Below are 20,163 nucleotides of genomic sequence, written 5' to 3' on the forward strand. Positions count from 1 at the left end.
ATGGTCGGATTGAAAAAGCATACTTTTGAGGGCCACTGAGGCATGCGCTGGATGTTTATAATGCTGTTCTGGTAAACTTCTCAGTGTATAACCTGTACAAGAGAATTCCAAGGGGACAGAAACCATATCACCTGACCTCTTGATATCATTGAAAAGCAACAATCCGACATATTTAAAATAGCTTTTGTAACGTTTCTTACCCAAAAACAGTATGTCTATTCATTATTGAAAAGCATAAGCGAAGAGGCATTATTGCCCCGGATACGATTTGTGACACACACGAATGGGCCAGGTCAAAGTGTGTGAACTAGAGGGCAGATGGGTAGTGTTTTATGTATTTTTAGACTGATGCACATGGCAGGAAGTTTATCAGTGAATGGATGTGTGTTCGAAAGAAAGTGTTCATATACCACAAAAGACCAAGTGACCTTCCTTGTCTCCAAGACAACTGAGATCTCTGTTGGAGAACTTGGCCACACAGATAATCATTGTAAATCCAGGACATGGGCCTCAGTCTTGCTCACTTACAGGGGCGGCATTGGAATTCTCTCATAAATCCCCCTCTGACTAATAATCTAATAACTGACTTATAACTAATATATTTAAAGCAGAAAACTTTGCATATCTTGGGACTATTATACTCTAAACGTGCTGTTACACTTGACGGGTTTTTGTGATGTGGAAAAAAAGAGAACGAAAAAGTGGAGATGCCGGGGATTGAACCCGGGGCCTCATACATGCAAAGCATGCGCTCTACCACTGAGCTACATCCCCGCCTCTTGTAATAGCGAAATATAACCTATATCAAATGACTACCTCAGAAATTAAAGCTCTATTACACATTTAATGACGTTTAACCAGAACACATGCAGCACACAAATATAAAAATATTGAGCAGCTAATGACTTTGTATAATTCGCCTTTATTAACACCCTTCCGCATGAAGTGACAACATTGCGTTACACTTGCGGAAGTTCATTGCTCGTCACGTTTCACATCCTCCAATAGCGAAACAAAACATTTACACACATACGATATATAGTATTTACATATTTGACGACGTTGTGTCTTGTTATGCCGAATGCCTGACGGCAACTTACTGACGGAATTGCTCATAAATGACTACAAACTCTTCTTCATGTGTGTTTTGTTTGGGCGGCACACATGCATTCGTTAGCTTGCTTAACCCGGCACATGTATAACTTACTCGACTGTTCCCGCTTTTTTTATGGAAGAACCTTTTTCTCTCTTGTGAAAACCTCCGTCATCACAAAAATGACTTAAGGTGATGCAGATCATCGTTCGAACGATGGCGGACATTATTTCTGTCAGCTCGGGCAGCGACGACGACTCTGACATAATGCTTATAGGCAGTTACAAAGAAGCCAAAGAAGACGCCATGCCGTTTATCCGAGAAGAATGGCTCCCGGTTACACCTGTAAGTTTGTGCCCTCGTTCATCACTGCTGCGGCAAATAGAGCGAGTTTACATATGTAAAACAAACGATTTCGGTATGTTTGCTTACGCACATCGGTGCTTGCATGCAATAGATTTAAACCACGCGAGGTTTTCTTAAACACAGCACCACTTTTTAACAATCTTGCGCTGACGAACGTAAACAAGCTGATTTCCCGGGAAAACATCAAAAAAGATGTAATTTAACGCTGCGCGCGAGATCGCAGGCCTTACGTTTACCCTCTGACGCAGGTGACGTTACTTTGGCACGTTTGAAAAATAAATCCACACAGTAAGTTTGTTTGTTTAAAATATCGTCTAGACGTTTTAACAGAAAAAAATAAGCAATGAATTTCTAATAAATGAATCGAGAGCGTTTTTGTATGGTCAGTTGCTCGTGCAAATTGTAGCTGTGTTTTCAAGATGTTGAGTTAAATTTATTTCTTCATACATTATTTTGAATATCGGGGTAGTCGTATAGTTGCATGCTAAAATATGAACGAAATTGTGATGGATTTAAATGGAAACTGAATGGGATCTCTCCATTGTGTCATCCGAATCTGTATCGGTATGCTTTTGGTCGACCACTGTTTATGTTTCTCTTTCTCTTGGTTATTTTATTTTCATCTGCCCAAAAAACTATTCTTCTTCACTCATGCCTGCTTATTTGTCTCAGGTCCTCATCGATATCACACACCAAAAGTTGGTCTCTTCAATTCGAAAAGGATTAAAGAAAGATAATATTTCTCCCATAGTTATCGATCTTACAGATGTTGACTTGGAGCCGCAGGATTCGTCCCAGGCTCTGCCTTCAATAGATGCCATATACAAGCACGTGGGATACCCTTCACATCCAATAACAACATCTTTTGGAAAAGCTGAACAATCTGAATGTCTGATCAACAATAATGGAAAAGATGTGGCCAGTTCAGAATGTAGCCAGGACAGTGTGCAGTCTTCAAACGAAAGGACTTTGGAAAGTTCATCTGAAGTATTGAAAGACTCTTTTGCAGTATCACTGAACACCAAAGAGACACGACTCTCACCGACTGGGTGCAGCGTAAGAGCAGACCAAGAGAAGGAACAAAATATTGATTCTTCACAAATACAGGATTACATTATTCAATCTCCTTACAGCCGTGATAGTCCATATTACTGTCCAAGTGAAGTAGATGCTGTTCTTTTGTCTGATGAATCCAATAATGATACCACCTTCAAAACATGGTACAGCCCGCAGTCACCTCAAATCTGCGAACTTGAAAGTCATACTGGATTACAGTCCAAAACAATTTCATCAACAGAGGACGGTGCGGCTGTAAATACTGGCGACAACAAAGACGTAAATCAAATGTTGGCAACCCAGATTATGCTTTCATCCCCCTCCACGCCTTCCTCACTGGGTTTATCGCTCTGTAACCCTGAACGTTCACCCAACCAGAATCAATCCAGCAAACCAAGCAGTCCCACCTCTACAGAGATTCTCGCCAGTGACACAGCGGCACACTCGCCTGGTCTGTCAACAGTGAGCTTATCAAGCAGCAACTTCAATTTGCCCATCTCCCTGCCTCTCTCGCCAACTTTCTTAGATGTGGCGTCCCGGGAAAACTCCCCCACTAGACTTCGGCAGATAAGCATCGGTGAAGACCATAAAGATGATGCTGTGGAGTCAAATGTTTCTGAAGAAAACACACAACATATATGTCTGGCTCAGTTCAGAAAACTGAGGCAGTGTGTGGTTGGCACGGTTTCACAGATGGTAAGAATTGTTTTCAACTTTATTTAATTTGAACCACTAGGGATGCACCGATTAGGTTTCTTTAACATCAGAGGCCGATAACCGATATATTGGCCGGTGTAAAGTATATTAATATAAAAAGGCAAAAAGTGGACAACTGCTTTTATTTGAAAACATTGACTGCGGAAATTAGTTCGCTTTATTCCCTGAAAACCATGTACTTTACACTAGTAAACAATTCTTTAACCTTCAAAAAGACAAATTATAGATGTTTCTACAGAGCAATCCAGAAAAATGTTCTTAATAGCCACATCACTAACAGGTCTCAGGACAGAAAGCAGTATGAATCAAACAATATGCTTTTGTTCCTTTAATTTACACATTCATAAATACTCTGCATATGTACCTACATCAACAATGTTTTGCGAATAGCAGTAAGTGAATGATCACGGCAGAAAGACAGTAGCCTACAGTCTAGCTGCACGAAGCATGCAGTTAAAATCCAGTAAAGTAGTTTAACCAGAGGAAATGATTTATCGGCTATAATATATCAGCCTAAATATTAAAAATCTATATTATACCGATATGGCCAATAATTTATCGTGCATCCCTATGAACAACCATAAAAACAAATGGCATCTGGACACACCCTGCTGCCGCACCCAGGTCGTGTCTGTACAATGTTTACTTTTCTTTTTTTACATGTCATTAGAGATGATTTCTTACGTAAAGAGAACGTTTTATAGGAGTTACAATTCACAAATTGAAGTTGAAAATAACTTCTTCACCCTTAAGATATTTGCGCATTTTAAAGCTCCCCCAAAACACTACAATCATGGCCTAGAATATTTCATTTGACCATTTTATGTTTTAGCAGCTTGAAGATGGAGAAAATGATGAAGACTTTGGTTCTCCTGAACCACTTTGTCGACAGAGCCTCAGCCTAGTATACAGCACCATTGAGGAGAATTACCCAGAGGGCACTCTTCAGCTTCTGGGTGACTTTATTCAACCTCGATACTACCCACCTGTGGGTATCACCACACATCTGCTGAGGGGGATTTTCTTGGACACACAAAGTCCTTATGTCCTAGCCATAGAGGCCTATAACCTGTTGATGAAGATACAGAGGTAGTGTGATCGCACCTGCTTCGAGTTGATACCTTTGCATCTTATTTGAGTTTTAACAAAGTAAAATGAATGATTAATAATGTTGTTTTGTTGTCAGATATCACCCTGCAGATAAAGCAATGATCCCGTGGGATTGGGAACTGCTGTCGTCGGTTATAGAGGAAAAGGTAGGAAGACCGTTACATAGTACTGTTACACAGTATTTATATACCTAGAATGTTTAATCAACAACGTCTTGTTTTAAGGATGACACTAAGAGGTTACGGACAGAGGTTCGCTGTATGCTGCTGCAGTATGTGTTGCAGGTTTTAGAAGATGATTTCCAGTTTAAACTGACAAATCGGCATCTTGAAAACTCTGTTGCAAAGGCAATGCTTTCTTGTGACCAGAAGTTCAGACGTGTCAAGTAAGTTACATTTGTTGCTAAAACAAAAACCTCTCTAAATGTATTTATTATTATTATTAGCTAAAATGTGTATACAAATTGGAGATGTGTCTTTATTCTTGCTCTTAGGGATGTAATAAATTGGATATTAAATGCTGTTAAGGAATCAGTACACCACTCAGAAAATGTGCAATATCCAAAGAGAGAGAGCAACAACTGTCTTAAGTAGGTGAAGTGGTAGTTGTATCATCATTTGCACATACAATTCCAAATAATGATCAGTCCATCCAATGCTAAATAAAGACTAGGTTTACATTGTCATTGTTATAGGATTGTATTGTCACTTCAGAAGATGTTGACGTTGGCACTGGAGGTGGACAAGGCCCCCCATCGCAATTCAAACAAACTTTCACAAGAACTTCTTAACACAATGTCACCTTGCAGGCAGATAAGGTAAAAACAGAGCAACAGAACAGCTGGTTTTCGTATTACAATCCATTAGAATTTAAGATTAAAGTTGCTGTAAATGAAGAGATTTCTGTCAATGTCTTCTGACAGTGATTAACTAAACCTTCCATTCTTGTTGTGTGGCAGACTCTTATTTTTAAGCACTTTGGAGAGCAAACTGCTGAGATGTAAATTATTGGACATGCTGTTGGATGATGCTTGTTCTCAGAAGAGCACCTTGCCCATGTCTTTAAGCAGGCTACTACACTACCTCCAGAGCGCCACACTACCTTCAGATCCTTCTGTAAAACAAAACAAATAATTCGTGTTTTATAGCAGATTTTAATATTGCATTGATCTCCTTTGTTATAAATAAACTAAACTGATATGATCTCCCTTTGTGTTGTCAGGATGGAGGAGAAAGATGGAGAAAGTGGGATGAACTTCTTCAACTTCTATGGATGCTGATGCTCAGTTATGAAGAGGTGGTGACAGGTAACGATTGCCTATTTTCAGCTCGTACATGAAGTACACACAAACACCTTTATGCTGTCAACATTTGTTTTCCAGGTTACCTACAATATCCCATCACTGTGCGTTTTAATAAGACACACTCTCCATTGTGGACGCAGAATGACCAGGTGAAACGGTCAGTGGTGCAGAGGGCGGCAGAGGTCTTCCTGTCTCGTGCAGTCAAAGACAGTGGCCATGATCTTTCAATGGAGATGAAGGAGTCACTGTCGCAACTACAGGATCACATAAATGACACATCCAGTGTTATTCAGATTCATTGACTTTTGATAATTCAAAGTTGTTTTGATGTTTTTACCTTTTAAATATACTTTTAAATGACTTCTGTTTGTTCAGCAAAACTGTACAACACTTGATCGGTTATTTTAGTTTGTGCTATTTGATGTTTATAAGGCAGCTTTGTATGGCTTTATGTTCAGCATTTCTAGCAAAAGATCAACACCTCAAATCTCTATCACTACCCAATAAAACCACAGCAGCACCTTCTGTACTACACCTAAGATTGTTTGTCTAAGTTTGAACTGTTCATTAATGAGCAGTTAATTAGTTTATCAGGTATCAATTATTTATTGTCAAACAAAACTTTGGTAACCACCAAACTATTAATTACAAAAAAATGTAAATGATTTCCTACATGAGAACAATACTATTTTAAACCCACGTGAAAAATCCCACAGTGCACTGTAGTATTTAATATAGTAAATTCTAGCATGCACTATAGTCTATTATTAGTCATAATTAATTGTAGTAAATGTCGTACTACAGTATTTAGGTTGGTAAAATTAAAAACAAGTATTTAGGAATTTTAATGCAGTTTACTATAGTAAAAAATACTATATATTGATGTAGGAATGGTCACATAATGCCATTAACCTATTCTGTGTGTGTGTCAAGAGTTTTCAAAGCAGTTTTGACAACATTATGAAATGTAGAACCAACAGGTACGTTCTAGTTGGGCAACTCACTAGGATTAAGACACGACCTGGAGATGTGGGCACATGGACCCTTGTTTTGGAAAGCACACAACATCCTCAGACAGACATCTGTACAAAAACTCTCCGCCATGATGCTAAGCTGCACCCTGTAGCTGCACAGCCGCCACGAACGAATGAACTAAAGCCTAAGTTACATTTGAGACACAAAATTTACTTCAGGAGTTGGTATGCTATTGGAGGTAATTCTGAAACATTACTTTTTTATATAACGATTTGTTTTGGATTTGTCTTTTCGTTTTGATTTGCTATGCAAGTTAGCTTTAGCTAAACTAGTTAACTTGGCATATATCTCTTTTTTTTTGTGTCCAGGGGAGACTATAATGCTTATTGTATTGTTTTTTGAATACTTGTACATGTTTAAGTGAATATCGTGACGAGTGCTCATTGGTCATACGTGTGTTCATTGAGAGCTAAATCCTTCAGTGGATTCCAAGTTCACCAGCTAATGCTAGCAAACAGGGTTAGCCGTAAACCAACACACTTCCTGTTACAAACCCAGACGCACGACGCATTGCTTTCTCAAAAGTGAACTTTTCAATTATTATTTGTTGTTGCTAATTTGAGTTTTTTTACGGCATTGTTGGGTTAACATAGGTTATTAGCGTAGTTTGGAGCTAGTTGTTTGTTAGCTTAAATGCTATGTAGTGTTTCTTTATTTTAGTCAGAAAATAATTGTAATGCTATTTCTTTGGTATTTTAAATATGTAGTTGTTTTATTATAATTGTTGTTTTATTAGGGGTTTGTAATCGATTTGATACGGTGCTGTGAGGAGCTAACAGTTGTGCTTTAACTTTAAAAAGTTGTTTGTTTTGACACTAGTTCCTGTACCGAGGTCACTTAGCAAAATATATATACAAATAAATAAGTACTATTAAACACAACTATTTATCGAAACAAAGACGACAGGGGGAATAATTTAAAATGTATTTGTCTCGGTAACGTTAAAGAACTCGCTGAATGTTACGTTAGACTCGATCATTTCTTTATCACTTTGAGGCACTATTAATAAAAAGAATTCAGGTCTATAATGTGGACTGGATATTTATACTTTTACTAAGGCTTTGATATGTCTTAAATATTTTGTGAAATTGTGTTGTGTTTAGGTTTCACAGCGGTCTAGTGATGCCCAAGGAGAAATATGACCCGCCTGATATCCGGCGGATGTACACTATCATGTCCAGCGAGGATGCAAACAGTGGGAAAAAATCCATCTGGGATGGACTTGAAATAACTGGTATGGTTCTCTAGTTCAAGTATACAGCTGAACAAAATGTGGGTTTACCAAGTCTGCATGTAGTTCACATATAAACATTATCGAGTAAAAGTAAACATTGCGATGCACACACATGTTTGGAGGGAAAGAGTGCTGACCATTGTAACCAACATACAGACTCCATAAACAACATTAACCAAACATTTTAGAGGTGTGCTAGCAAAAATGTTGATTATAGTTATGTGATCAAGGAGATCTCTATATCTGATAATGTACTATTATGTTGAAGCAAAAAAATGTTTTGTGTCTTGCAGGTAACGTTCGGAGTCTAAGCCCAACCCTTTGGTCGCTCACTCACCTCACCTATCTGCACCTAAATGACAATTGCCTATCACGCATCCCACCCGACATTGCCAAGCTGCACAACCTTGTGTTCCTGGACTTGTCATCTAATAAGATCAGGAGCCTGCCAGTAGAGCTTGGCAACATGGTGTCTCTCAGGTGAGCTGCTTGGAGCGAAGCTGCTTGCATTCTTTTCATGGATCATTTGTTTTGTGTAATGTGGAAAAAGAATAATGGGTATGATTTTTTTATGTATCTTAGTCATTTATGCCACTAAAATGACCTTGTTTTAAACAGGGAACTGCATTTAAATAACAACCAGCTGCGGGTTCTGCCTTTCGAATTGGGCAAATTGTTTCAGTTACAAACACTGGGCTTGAAAGGTAAGCGATCTCTTTGCCAGAAACATCGACATGTTGAGATCATTGCGTAATAGAATATATTTGCCGTTAGTTTTTCTCACTGTATTTGTCTGTACAGGCAATCCACTCAGTCAAGAAATCATGAGCCTCTATCACGAGCCAGATGGCACCCGCCGACTGCTGAACTACCTTTTGGACAATCTCTCCGGTGCTATCAAGTGCAGTAGGTGTCATTTAATGTTTGTTGAAGAACTGCCATGTAACCGAAGTATATTCAGCGTTGTCTTTAATGTTACTTACTAAAGCTGATAAACAATATTCTAAAATGATGCATGTGCCTTTACTGTTCAGACCCAACAGAACAACCATCCAGATCCTGGATTGTGCTGCAGGAGCACGATAGAACGAGACCAACAGGTAAACAATTCTTAAAAGAACGATTACTGAAAATCTGAAAGGCAGAGGACACCTATCCTGATTGTTCTTTCTCGTCTTTGCACCGCCAGCCCTAATAACTGTAATGTGCTACAACATGCTCTGTGATAAGTACGCCACTCGCCAGCTCTACGGCTACTGCCCGTCCTGGGCCCTTAACTGGAGCTACAGGAAAAAGGCAATCATGCAGGAGATCCTCAGCTGCAATGCAGACATCATCAGCTTACAGGTAAAGAGATTACAGTCCTAATGGGTGAGGTGAAGTGTTTTTCTCCTGAAGGGTTTTGCTTTTTTTAGATCAGTGGTCAGGTAGCTCGGAGTAAACACCTAACACTGTTAGAGGGCTTTATCTGCTGTGTTGTCCACAGGAAGTGGAGACGGAGCAGTATTACAACTACTTCCTGCTGGAGCTGAATAAACAGGGATACGATGGATTCTTCAGCCCCAAATCGCGAGCCAGAACCATGTCGGAATCGGACAGAAAACATGTCGATGGATGTGCAATATTCTTCAAGACGGAAAAGTGAGTAAAAGTTTGTCATTAACATTCATGTGCTGTTTTTTTGTGATGTGTTCTGTGACTTGGAATGTTTGTTTAAATGGAACCTGATTGAAATATTTTTTTGCTTTTAGGTTCAGCATTGTGCAGAAACATACAGTAGAGTTTAACCAGCTGGCTATGGCCAACTCTGAGGGCTCGGAGGCTATGCTCAATCGAGTCATGACCAAGGATAACATTGGGGTTGCTGTGTTGCTGGAGCTAAAGGAGTTACTAGAGATGTCATGTGAGTCTCTGGCTATATGTACTCGCATATCTTATGTGGTAATGTATAACAACAAAACAAATCCAAATAATGTGACTATTGCAAAGTAAAATTTGTTTTTCTCCTACAGCAGGTAAATCCCTCCAGGAGAAACAGCTCCTACTAGTGGCGAATGCTCACATGCACTGGGACCCAGAATATTCTGATGTGAAGCTGGTGCAGACCATGATGTTCATGTCGGAGGTGAAGAATATAATAGATAAGGCATCTCGCAACCTGAAGCTCTCCGGAGAAACCAGCTCCATCCCTCTGGTGCTGTGTGCTGATCTCAATTCACTTCCTGACTCGGGTAGGCCTTCTTAAACAGACAGCTGGTCTAAACATTTTTATTTTGATTGATGTGTTTAGGTTTTTGACAGTGGGACAGAATGTGTGGTGGAACTGGTAGCTTGATTTTTCTCTTTGGTATGTTGAGCAGACATTATGAGTTGTTAATGTAATAACAGGTGTGGTGGAGTACCTGAGCACTGGTGGAGTGGACTGCACACATAAAGACTTCAGAGAACTGCGCTACAGCGACAGCCTGACCAACTTCAACTGCAATGGCAAGAACGGTTCGTCCAGCGGTCGCATCACACATGGTTTCAAGCTGAAGAGTGCCTATGAGTATGGCCTCATGCCTTACACCAATTACACTTTGGACTTTAAGGTAAGAAAAGCAAGGGCAGGTCAACCACAGTTTTTCGTTCACAGCTCTTGCCAGAGATCACTGCAAATATGTTTTGTAAAGAATATTTTTCATTCTGTATTTACGGAATGGTCAGAAGGTTTATTAAGGTGTATTTTGTGTGAATGTATTGTTGGCTGTAGTGATGGGATACTTCACAAACTCCATAGTTTCATAGTTTTTATGCAAGACATGGTTTTTAAAGTGGCATATGTAAAACAAAGGTGTGCTTACATCTTTGATAGTGGATGGTTGGCTTGTGTGTTTAGCTGAAAACAAATAACGGGCACATGGATAGTCACAGCAACAACTCTGATGCTTATTGCTTTTGTCAGTTACAATTCCTTTAAATTTAAGTTTGTAGTCTCGCCCACTGTGCAGTCTTATTGCTTTAAAATTCTACTCTATATAGCTTTATGCTACACTTTATGCTTTACTTCAAATGTATGTTTGCAAATCCTGAATCTCCTTTTGTCTGAACCCCATTTAGGGTATCATTGACTACATCTTCTACTCCAGGCCACAGCTCAGCGTGCTGGGCGTCCTGGGTCCGTTGGACAAAAACTGGCTCATGGAGAACAATATCTTTGGTTGCCCACACCCTCATATTCCCTCCGATCACTTCTCCCTGTTTGCACAACTGGAGTTGGCCCTGCCTTATCCTCCCTCTCTAAATGGAGTCCACTTACCTGGACGCAGGTAGTGAGTCCCTCCAGCCAGTCGTGGCGCCGCAGAAGTTTTTCTGAAAACATACTGAAAACGATAAAACCTCGAAGCGATTTTTATATAAATATTTTTGTTTCTATCTTTATTAATTTTTAGGGTCCAAGCATCTTTGTATTTTGTCAGGGAGTTTTTTAGGCAATGATTTAATTTTTTAATTGTCCCGGTCATGGATTTTTGTTAAAACAATCCCTCCCATTGGCTTGATTTTATATATTTTTTATAAAGATGAGGGTAACGCACTTGGTCACACACTCAAATGGATTACATGTTTATAAGTTTCATTTATGGTCCGTTATAATTCAGATTCTGGTTAAGCATATACTTTTTCCTGTCTCATGACTAAATAGCTCGGAAAAAAATTACTAAAAAAATTGTGCGCGAAAGTCATTCTATTTATTTCTTTATACAGTTAGCAATAGGTGCATTATAAATTCAAAAGCTTGTTTGCTTAGCTTTTAAATTACGGCCTTTTGTTTTCAGTTGTACTTCACTTCATATGCACTTGCAAAACTTTCCTTTGAATGAGTGACCAATGTGTTATGCAGACCAAACTAGATGGTGAATCCCCAGCGGTGTAGGATTGTGGAACACCGTCCTTGTGCGGTGCTGAAACTTGCTTTACATTGGTGCTGCGTCTAAGTTTTATCCTCCCATCAATGGTGCAATATTCAGAACGGGCTAAAGCTAGGGCACTGTTGTTGAATGTTTTTAAACAAGCTTAGGTATCGTAAAAAAAGCACTTATACGTCTTTCTCTCTCTGCCTGCGTTAGGGTGGGAGTTTGAAAGATGTAAGCTTAATCGCTCAAAAGGTAAACCAAATTTTAGAATTACTTAATTTTGCGGCGCTGCTTTTTGCACACGATTGTTTTAACCCTTTGTACAGAGGCAGGCTCTCTTTGGTTCTTTGTTTGACAGGCTATGTGAATTATTTAATCTTCACTTGATCTCACTGTGGAATCTCTCCGGGTTTGATTATAGATGGGAGGGGGCTTTATTTCTTTTAGATGGCGAGATTTTATAGAAAAACAGAGTCTTTTAAACCAGCGATTTCTCACTGTATTTATATTTCCTGTTTTTTCATCACACGCTTGAAAGATCTGTAGCACTGTTCTCGAGGCTAGTATTGTTCTGTCCTTGCTGTAAATCCCCCTATATTGTATCGGAGCAAAGGGGTCTTCGCAGGTCTTTGTACAAATTTAATCAAATATATAAATGACATATTTATGCTTGACTTGATTGTGTATGAGCCACATGCAAGAACCTTTTTTAAATGTTTTTTGTACTGAGAATAAATTATGATCCAAATTCAAACGATTGTATTATAAGCTACGTTTTTATCAAAATTAATCAAACTGACCAGCTTGTGGAAAAGACAAAGAGGTTGTTCCTGTTCTCGCTGCCATACATTTGCACTCATTTCGCACTTTTTGTTACTATAGTACTTATTTTTGTTACTTTCTGAGCACATTCTTTGGTATATTCATACCTTAGAATTGCAGTTTGTCCAGTCATCCGTCTCGAGCTGTTTTGAATTGTGAAGTAATCGTTTTATATTATTCCATCTATGTGTCAGTAAAATGTTTGTCATTGCATTATATACAGAGCTTGATATGATGCATCTGTGTTTTGCACTTCCTTCATGTGAGAAAATCTACAACCTCTTGTCATGTAAATAACCATTGTGGTGGAAATTTTGTGTAGCTTTCTTTCGGATTAAGTTCTGGTGATTCTTCATTTTATGCTGTTCAAGTTTCAAGAAATCAGGTAAAAGGACAACATTTTTCGCTTTAAAGTAATTTTGATCTGCATTTCAAACCAGATTTTTTTTTCAACTCCAAGCTATGTTGTATAATCTAGTGTGCTTTAATACTCCTCCATGTCTGCCCATAATGTCCCCTACATAGCCATCAGCCTTTATGTGTAGAGCCAGTGTGATGCATGCTGCTGTGAAGCCAATTGTAAAAGACTTTCATCCTTTGGTTCCTTTTAATTAGTTGAGATTTTTTATTTATTTAAACACTCCATAATATTAGTTATAAGCCTTGGGACCAAAATATAACCTTTATAACTGTAAATGACACCTGGTCTACTTGTGGTGAGGTGTTTTAGTGCTTGATGTATTTTGGTTCACTAAACCTTTGTCTGCATGACCATGACAAGCTTAAAATGTCATAATCTGTTTATTTTAACTATGCAGCAGAATTCGAGTCTTTGTTTTAGCAGGAAGGACCAGAACAGTTTGTTATATTGGGCCTCTTAAATATTCACTTTTTTTGTCTTTTTAAATGACCATAAATTGTTAATAGAAGTATAGTCGAATTGAGATTAGCTTTTTGTAAAGTGTGAACAAAATGTGTATTGCATATTTTCATTTCTACAAAACATGAATTGTGGTCTGTATGTGTATATAATGAATTGCCTTGATATTTTATTTTGTTCGTTTTTATTTGTTTTTCCCAAATTAACATTTTTCCTAAAACAGATGATTCTCGGATTGCAGCCGGTTCCATCACCACAGACTCGCAGTGAAATCTTGTTTTATTAGTAAATGTGTACTGTGGTGTGAAGACAGGATAGATTTGTGATTGAAGTCAGTTATATGTTGAAGTATTTAACTTGATATCAGTGCATTTCAATCAGTAATACGTGGCGACACACGAAAAATTTAGACTAAATTCAGAGACCCTTGTCATTCCCTTATTGCAGTTCATGCAGTATTGTTTTTGCCCCTCATTCTCTTAGGCTGAGATTGTAAATGGTAAAATGCATACAATTTTGATGTTTATTTACTCTATCCCAGAGTAATGTGCAGAATTAAGTTATTTGTAGGTTAATTCATCCACATTTGCTTTCTAAACTTTTCTGTTAGTCTGTTTTATTTATTTTGGGCGGCACTATATGCATGTGCAACTTATAGCAGATTGGTGAGGCGTGTCTTCAATCTGTTTGGTGACACTAGTAGCACAGAAATATAGAAAAGTTTCAGTAGTTAACACACATCTATGTGTAAATTATTAATAATTTGTGCAGTTAATGGATCAAATGTTTTTCACAGATCCCCAATTTTTCTTTACATCTTTTTTCCCTCTCGCTATACCATTTACAATGAAACTTAATTTTTTCTCCAGCCTTCATTTTTGATAAAAGAAACCCTGCAGCAATTAAACTAGATTATCTAAAACCTTTTATATTTCACCTCAGAATCCTTTTTCATAGTTTTTCATAGGCCAACAACCTTGTGGAGTAGTTTCTCTGTACTAACACATACAGTCTAAATATTGCCCACGAGCCATTATCTAATATATGGGATCAACTCTTGTTTACCATGCAATATAATGCCAGCAGTGATAAACAACAAGCATTAAAAAACCTTTTACAATTGTCAGTGAATGTTCAATCTGTAATAAAATCCAAAATAGGCAGCTCTTTTTAAAGATGTCGTCTCTGGAAAACAAATGGTAAACAACTATTTTCTGCCTGTTCTCTGTATTCTTGGTTCTAGAGATCTGTACATAGGAAAATACATTAGTGTAAAGGAAACTATCTATGGTTGATAATAAATTATTTCTGCTTCTGATCTGCTGTTTTCTTTTAATCTGCTGGAAGAATACAAACAAGGTTTTCTGCCACATCATATTCTTTAACTGCAAGATGTTTAATGTTACTGTGAGAGCGAGCTACTGAAATTTGACTTCATTAAAACATTTAGGTTTAAATTGATAAAAATGTTTGTGCTTTTGGTACTGTTATGCTGAAGGTGTAGGGTGATATCCACAAGGGGGCGACATATAAGCAGAAAGGAGCACAGAGAGAGTTTGAAATTGAATTGAAATTGAAAATGAGATTCGTGGGTTTTATTTTTCACTCCATTCTGTTTAATTGTAAACATGTTTTTCACAGAAAGATCTAGCTTGAACATGTCAGATCTCCCTGTCGCTTTTTCCTGTTATTTTGAAGGCATTGCCCCTATCGTTCTAGTGTAGGCCTATATAATCACTGAGTACAGATATTTGAAAACAAAAATTGAATCTTAGCTCTGTGTCATTTTGACTCAAAATAATTTGTGTCAATTTGACTCTGATCTAATTTAAGGTCATGTCACTGACTTTTTCACATTTTTGTAACCGTGTGAGTAGACTATGCATAAGAGGTGTCACAATAGGCCGGCATGGTCAATAATCGTGATATTGACATTTTCAATATGATGGTAATTTACAAATAATATTTTACACAATGGTTACAGACTCGCCGGTGCACACTCTCTTTGCCTCACTGCACTCATATTTGAAGTGTAATTCAAAATAAACAAAATTAAAGCTTACTTTGGTTTGTTTATTTAAAACAGAAACTGCACAATTGTTATCTTGATTTTTTTGGGCGATGATGACCGTGTAGTGAAAATCTGATTTTATCTATAGTTTGTTTAGCCAGAATTAAAATGCTGTTGTCAACAGTTAACAATGAAAATGAAACAAAATCTGGCACCACATCTATCAAAGTACACAATGCACATAAAGCACTTTTCTGTAAGGAAATTGCAAGTTTAACTTGAGTTTAAACTGTGTACAACTCTCCGTGTGTATGGAGCTCAGCGACATAATAATTTTGAGGCTTATTGGAGAAAGCCCAAATCTTGATTCGAATTTAAACAAATTTTAAGTAAAAGCACACCATTTGTTTATTACATGCAGTTGTTGTACGGCTTCTATTTTGGCTGTACTTTCTTTTTGCTCTGAGGTCTTTCATCTCCGGCAGCAGACTTTTATGGACAGTTTGAGAGTCCACAGTCCAGTGTTTTGGTCCTGTTGGTTATTGCACTGACGTGGCAGAGTTCAACATCTTGCTAAGAGTTTGCAGATGTGTCACGCATGTTAGCATCTTTTCTGTTTCTATCCTCGGAATATGACAACACCATTACACCTTACCACAGTTCACGAAGAGCCCTGTGGAAAACATGACAGACTGTCTTTACACACGAATTACTGCTCTCAAAGATGTGTTTTACATTGACATTTAAATTTAGTCATTTAGCAGATGCTTTTATCCAAAGTGACTTACAAATGAGGTAAACAATGGAAGCAATTGGCACAACATAAGGACAACAAAAATCATAAGCGAAGTATAACTGGTCTCATACAGCCTACAATAGTATACAAAGTAAAACTAATTTTAAGGATAGAGTAGAAATAAATAGAAGTCAAAACTAATAGGACATTTTTTTGACGTGAAACATTTAGAGTTTTTCAGAAGCTGTGTGTGGACTGGGACCACACTTAAAACAACATTTATTGTGAACAGGAGTGTTTAAAAATCTGTTGAAAAAGCTTCTATTTAGCAAAAAATCATTTAGGTTATAGTTTGAGTGAAATGTCTTAATATTTTGGTTTGTCTCGTTTTGACTGAATGACAGAATGCTCTCAATACGCTTTCAAAATGTTCCAGAGCATCTTACATGCTTCAATGGAACCAAGGAAACATGACCTTTTGTGCAAAGGGTTTAACATTAATGGTCAATGTCACAAATTGCTTGCTTTGTTAGGGAGATAGAATCATAACTGTTTTTTTTTTCTTTACATCATTATTTACATCATCTATAGGACCGGTGTGTAAGATTAAGGAGGATATATTGCTAGAAATTCTATATAATATACATAAAGTAACTGTCTTCAGATGTGTATAAGGCCTTTCATAAGTGTTATGTTTTTATTACCTTAGAATGAGCTATTTCTATCTACATACACCGTGGGTCCCCTGCATAGAATTCGCCATGATGTTTGTTGCCCTATACGGACAAAATGCTCTAACAGAACGAGTTTCGTAAATACTTTATCTCCTTTGGCAAAGAAGTGAAAATGTGATGACATATTTTCCCTTTGTCAGCCACCCTAGTACTTTGAAAGGGAGGGGTGGATTGAGCTGTTGGTCGCAATCTCACCACTAGATGCTGCTATATTTCACTGACTGGTCCTTTAATTGTCGAAATACTGAAATACTGACCGAATGACTACTCGATGGTTACCTGCGATATTATAATACACTAATGAACAAAGGTCACAAATGGCATTTGCCGGTGATGCAAATAAATGTTAGTCAGATGAAAAGGTCTTATTTTTAATTATCAGTGTTGAGGACCCTACCTTTCTCATGATGGATCTGCTGTTCCGTTGTCTTGGTAAAGAGGACCACCTGAACTTTCGGGGATTAGCCGTTGTCAAGGGTGAGCCAGGCAGACTTGCTCTCCCCGGCAACCGTGAAATTAGATGTGAAATACAAGGGTTTAGGTAGCCTTGACGACCACAAACAACAGCTGAGGCTTTAAGGGGCTTCCAATGGCGCGACGTCTTTCCTCAGAGAGCTTAAATGTCTCATCTTCATCTTCTGTCTGTTCTCCCTTCCATTTTTCTGTGATGACAGATGATTGGCCCAGTGGTCTTCTTCATACCAACCTACCCATAATCCCTCAATTCCTCTGGCTTTGAGTACAGTGCCATCTTTTTCCTTTTTATGTTCATGGTTTGTGTTGAGTAGTGCTGTAGATCATGCAGGAGATTAGAAGATCCTGAAACATTCTGGCACACTATATGTAGGGATGATGGGTCAAACACTTCAAGCTTTGCTTCATTCACTGGAGTAAATATAGTTTTTCTAGCGTTGATGCTCTTGCTGGTTCATTCCTAGGCCAAGCCTCACATGACACGCCCATGAACTGCCCACAGCTCCCTCATAGACTGCCTTATGGACATTGCAGACAAATTGATTTTGCCAGGGCCAATATGATAATATATATATTTATGAGCAGAAATGTGTGTTTAACACATTCTCAGTTTTCTCATTTAAGTGTCAACCCCTAAAATTGCTTAGGAGAAATAAAAATCAAATAATACAATTATTACAAGAGTATGGAGCTGTAAATGAATGCATAGGTATTGAATTGTATAGGTAAAATGATCTGAATTTGGGTATGTTTAAGGTCAATTTAGGAAATAAACTTCAATAATAATGACTTTTGCTCAATTTGAGACATTGTTGAGATGATTTCTGATTGTTGAGATATTTGTGAGATTGCTGGCTCTGTTTCTCAGGAGAAATTATGAGAGAGGCAAATTTCCCCTACATGCTCTCATGTAGTGTTGCTGCCTATAGGAGAAATAGAGATATGACAGAGATCTCATCTGTGACTTACATTAATTTGTGACTGAGATCATATACACCTAGTAAAATTGGCGTGAGAATGTGTTAAACCTGTTTATTTAATAATTTAACTGTCGAAAGAATGATACATAATAAAGTGGGCAAAATGCATCAAACTTTACACCGTTATTTTTAAGTAGTGTACTGTATATAAATTAAAATGTTTATTTTACAGATAAATATATTGCACTTTCTACTCCACATGTTTCAATTATTACTGAAATCAAAGCTCATGCAGTACATGTTGTTCATGTGCACTCTAAAAAAAAGGATGCTATATAGCACTTGTAATCATAGGGGAACCACTTTTAGTGCTATATAGCACCATATCTTGGTGCTCCAGTGGTTCTTCAGAGGTTTGTCAGAGGTTCTTTGGGCTGACCGAGGTGCTGTACAGTTCTGTTTCCATATAAAGAACCTGTTATGCCCCTGTATGGTTCCTCAGCGAACCACTGAAGCACCAAACTATGGTTCTATATATTCCCCTATGATTAGGGCCAAGATTCACTTCTAGTGCTATATAGCACTATTCTTTTAGACTGTATATGTTGATCAGTGTATGTTAATGCAGCCTTATGAAGATGCTTATAATATTGATCACCAGATTTGGCAAGCAGCACTCAAGTTTGTTCAATGAGGATTTGATGTTGTAACTATGGTTACCTAATGAGGGTCCTTTTAGGACATTGCACTGGAATTTGATTGGATGAGGTCTTTGTAACCAAACCAAAGGAAGCACTGACTGAAGTTTAGCAAATGTTTTTTTCTGTTTATCCCCATATCCCGGTCGACAGTATTGTTAGCAAATAATATGTACATCAAGAAATGTTTAAAAAGTTTGTATCACACAGCAGTCTGTAACAGTCTGTATCTTCCTTGTCAATTTCACAGTGTTTTATCACATTTCTGCCATAGAAAAGACATAGAAACAATTCTTTGTTTCTATTTATTGCCACTTGTTTTCCTGTTAAATAAGAGAGTGACACTTCGGCCAAATATAAACAGTCTTGAGGAAACTTTTGATTTATTGGACTTCTTGGATGCAATGCAAGATACAGATTTTGGAGACAAATAACAGCCTCTATTAATACTAATCTAGATGTTCATTCACAGATCACTTACAATACTTCTGAATACACGCTGGTCACAAAAAACTCACCACTCAGATGAAAATGAATTACGTATAGCAAGCTTTCTCATTGTGTATTCAAGAGATCCACAGGCCTCTGGCACTTTCCAAGTTTCAGGGTCATCTGCATTTTCAAAACAAGAGGCCACCCTGTTTCAGTCGCATACCTCTCTACGCGGTGTCAATCTGTTGTGTGTTTTGGCTTTTCGTTTTTTTTACATGCCATACCTGTGGAAGGATGACATTGTTTTGGGTTCTTGTCCATTGCTGCAACATTGTGCAGAGAAGTTATTGCTATTCAAGAGCAGCGTTGAACTTCGTTTCCACGAGAGTCTGTTTTCTCCACACATTAGAAAAAAATTGCATTTATGGCAAAAACATTTAACATATTTAGGCGCACAACACCAGTCAGAAGTTTGGACACACTTGACTAAATCTATTTCCATTCACTTTTTTTTCCAAGGAGTTGGACTTGATAGCTCCTTAATGCTGTGTCAAAATCATCTCATGAAGTTGTTGGAGATCATTCTAAAAGGGTTGTTTTAAAATAAAACTTGAATCACTTCTATGTGATGTTACAAAGATGTTATTCC

At 37.8% G+C, this 20,163-nt stretch overlaps 2 protein-coding genes across 7 annotated transcripts; both read left to right on the forward strand.

Annotated features, from left to right (window-relative positions):
- The first annotated feature begins 947 nt into the window (after positions 1–947).
- Positions 948–6,403, forward strand: simc1 (SUMO interacting motifs containing 1). Of its 3 annotated transcripts, none has more exons than XM_079480033.1 (10): positions 948–1,438; positions 2,132–3,211; positions 4,065–4,321; positions 4,419–4,488; positions 4,567–4,727; positions 4,836–4,931; positions 5,037–5,159; positions 5,301–5,457; positions 5,564–5,648; positions 5,724–6,402. In XM_079480033.1, the coding sequence occupies exons 1-10, from the start codon at positions 1,289–1,291 to the stop codon at positions 5,945–5,947; spliced, it is 2,403 nt and encodes an 800-aa protein (XP_079336159.1). In that variant the 5' UTR covers positions 948–1,288; the 3' UTR covers positions 5,948–6,402. The 3 variants fall into 3 exon arrangements, with proteins under 3 accessions (XP_079336159.1, XP_079336160.1, XP_079336161.1); XM_079480034.1 differs by having other exon boundaries at positions 957–1,438; positions 4,068–4,321; positions 5,724–6,403; XM_079480035.1 differs by having other exon boundaries at positions 1,024–1,438; positions 4,125–4,321; positions 5,724–6,272.
- Positions 6,404–6,682: 279 nt separating this feature from the next.
- cnot6b (CCR4-NOT transcription complex, subunit 6b) lies at positions 6,683–14,827 on the forward strand. 4 transcript variants are annotated; one of them, XR_013787942.1, is made up of 13 exons: positions 6,683–6,858; positions 7,784–7,914; positions 8,208–8,394; positions 8,533–8,618; positions 8,716–8,820; positions 8,949–9,014; positions 9,104–9,261; positions 9,401–9,555; positions 9,666–9,817; positions 9,927–10,145; positions 10,303–10,505; positions 11,014–11,622; positions 11,659–14,827. XR_013787942.1 is itself a non-coding variant. In XM_079480269.1 (12 exons), exons 2-12 carry the CDS (start codon positions 7,803–7,805, stop codon positions 11,224–11,226), a joined length of 1,656 nt encoding a protein of 551 aa, XP_079336395.1. In that variant the 5' UTR covers positions 6,683–6,858; positions 7,784–7,802; the 3' UTR covers positions 11,227–13,680. The 4 variants fall into 4 exon arrangements, 2 of the variants coding, with proteins under 2 accessions (XP_079336395.1, XP_079336394.1); XR_013787943.1 differs by lacking the exon at positions 6,683–6,858 and adding an exon at positions 7,072–7,204; XM_079480269.1 differs by having other exon boundaries at positions 11,014–13,680.
- The last annotated feature ends 5,336 nt before the right edge of the window (positions 14,828–20,163 follow it).

Source organism: Barbatula barbatula, assembly GCF_947034865.1.
Source record: "Barbatula barbatula genome assembly, chromosome: 18".
Classification (NCBI taxonomy): domain Eukaryota; kingdom Metazoa; phylum Chordata; class Actinopteri; order Cypriniformes; family Nemacheilidae; genus Barbatula; species Barbatula barbatula.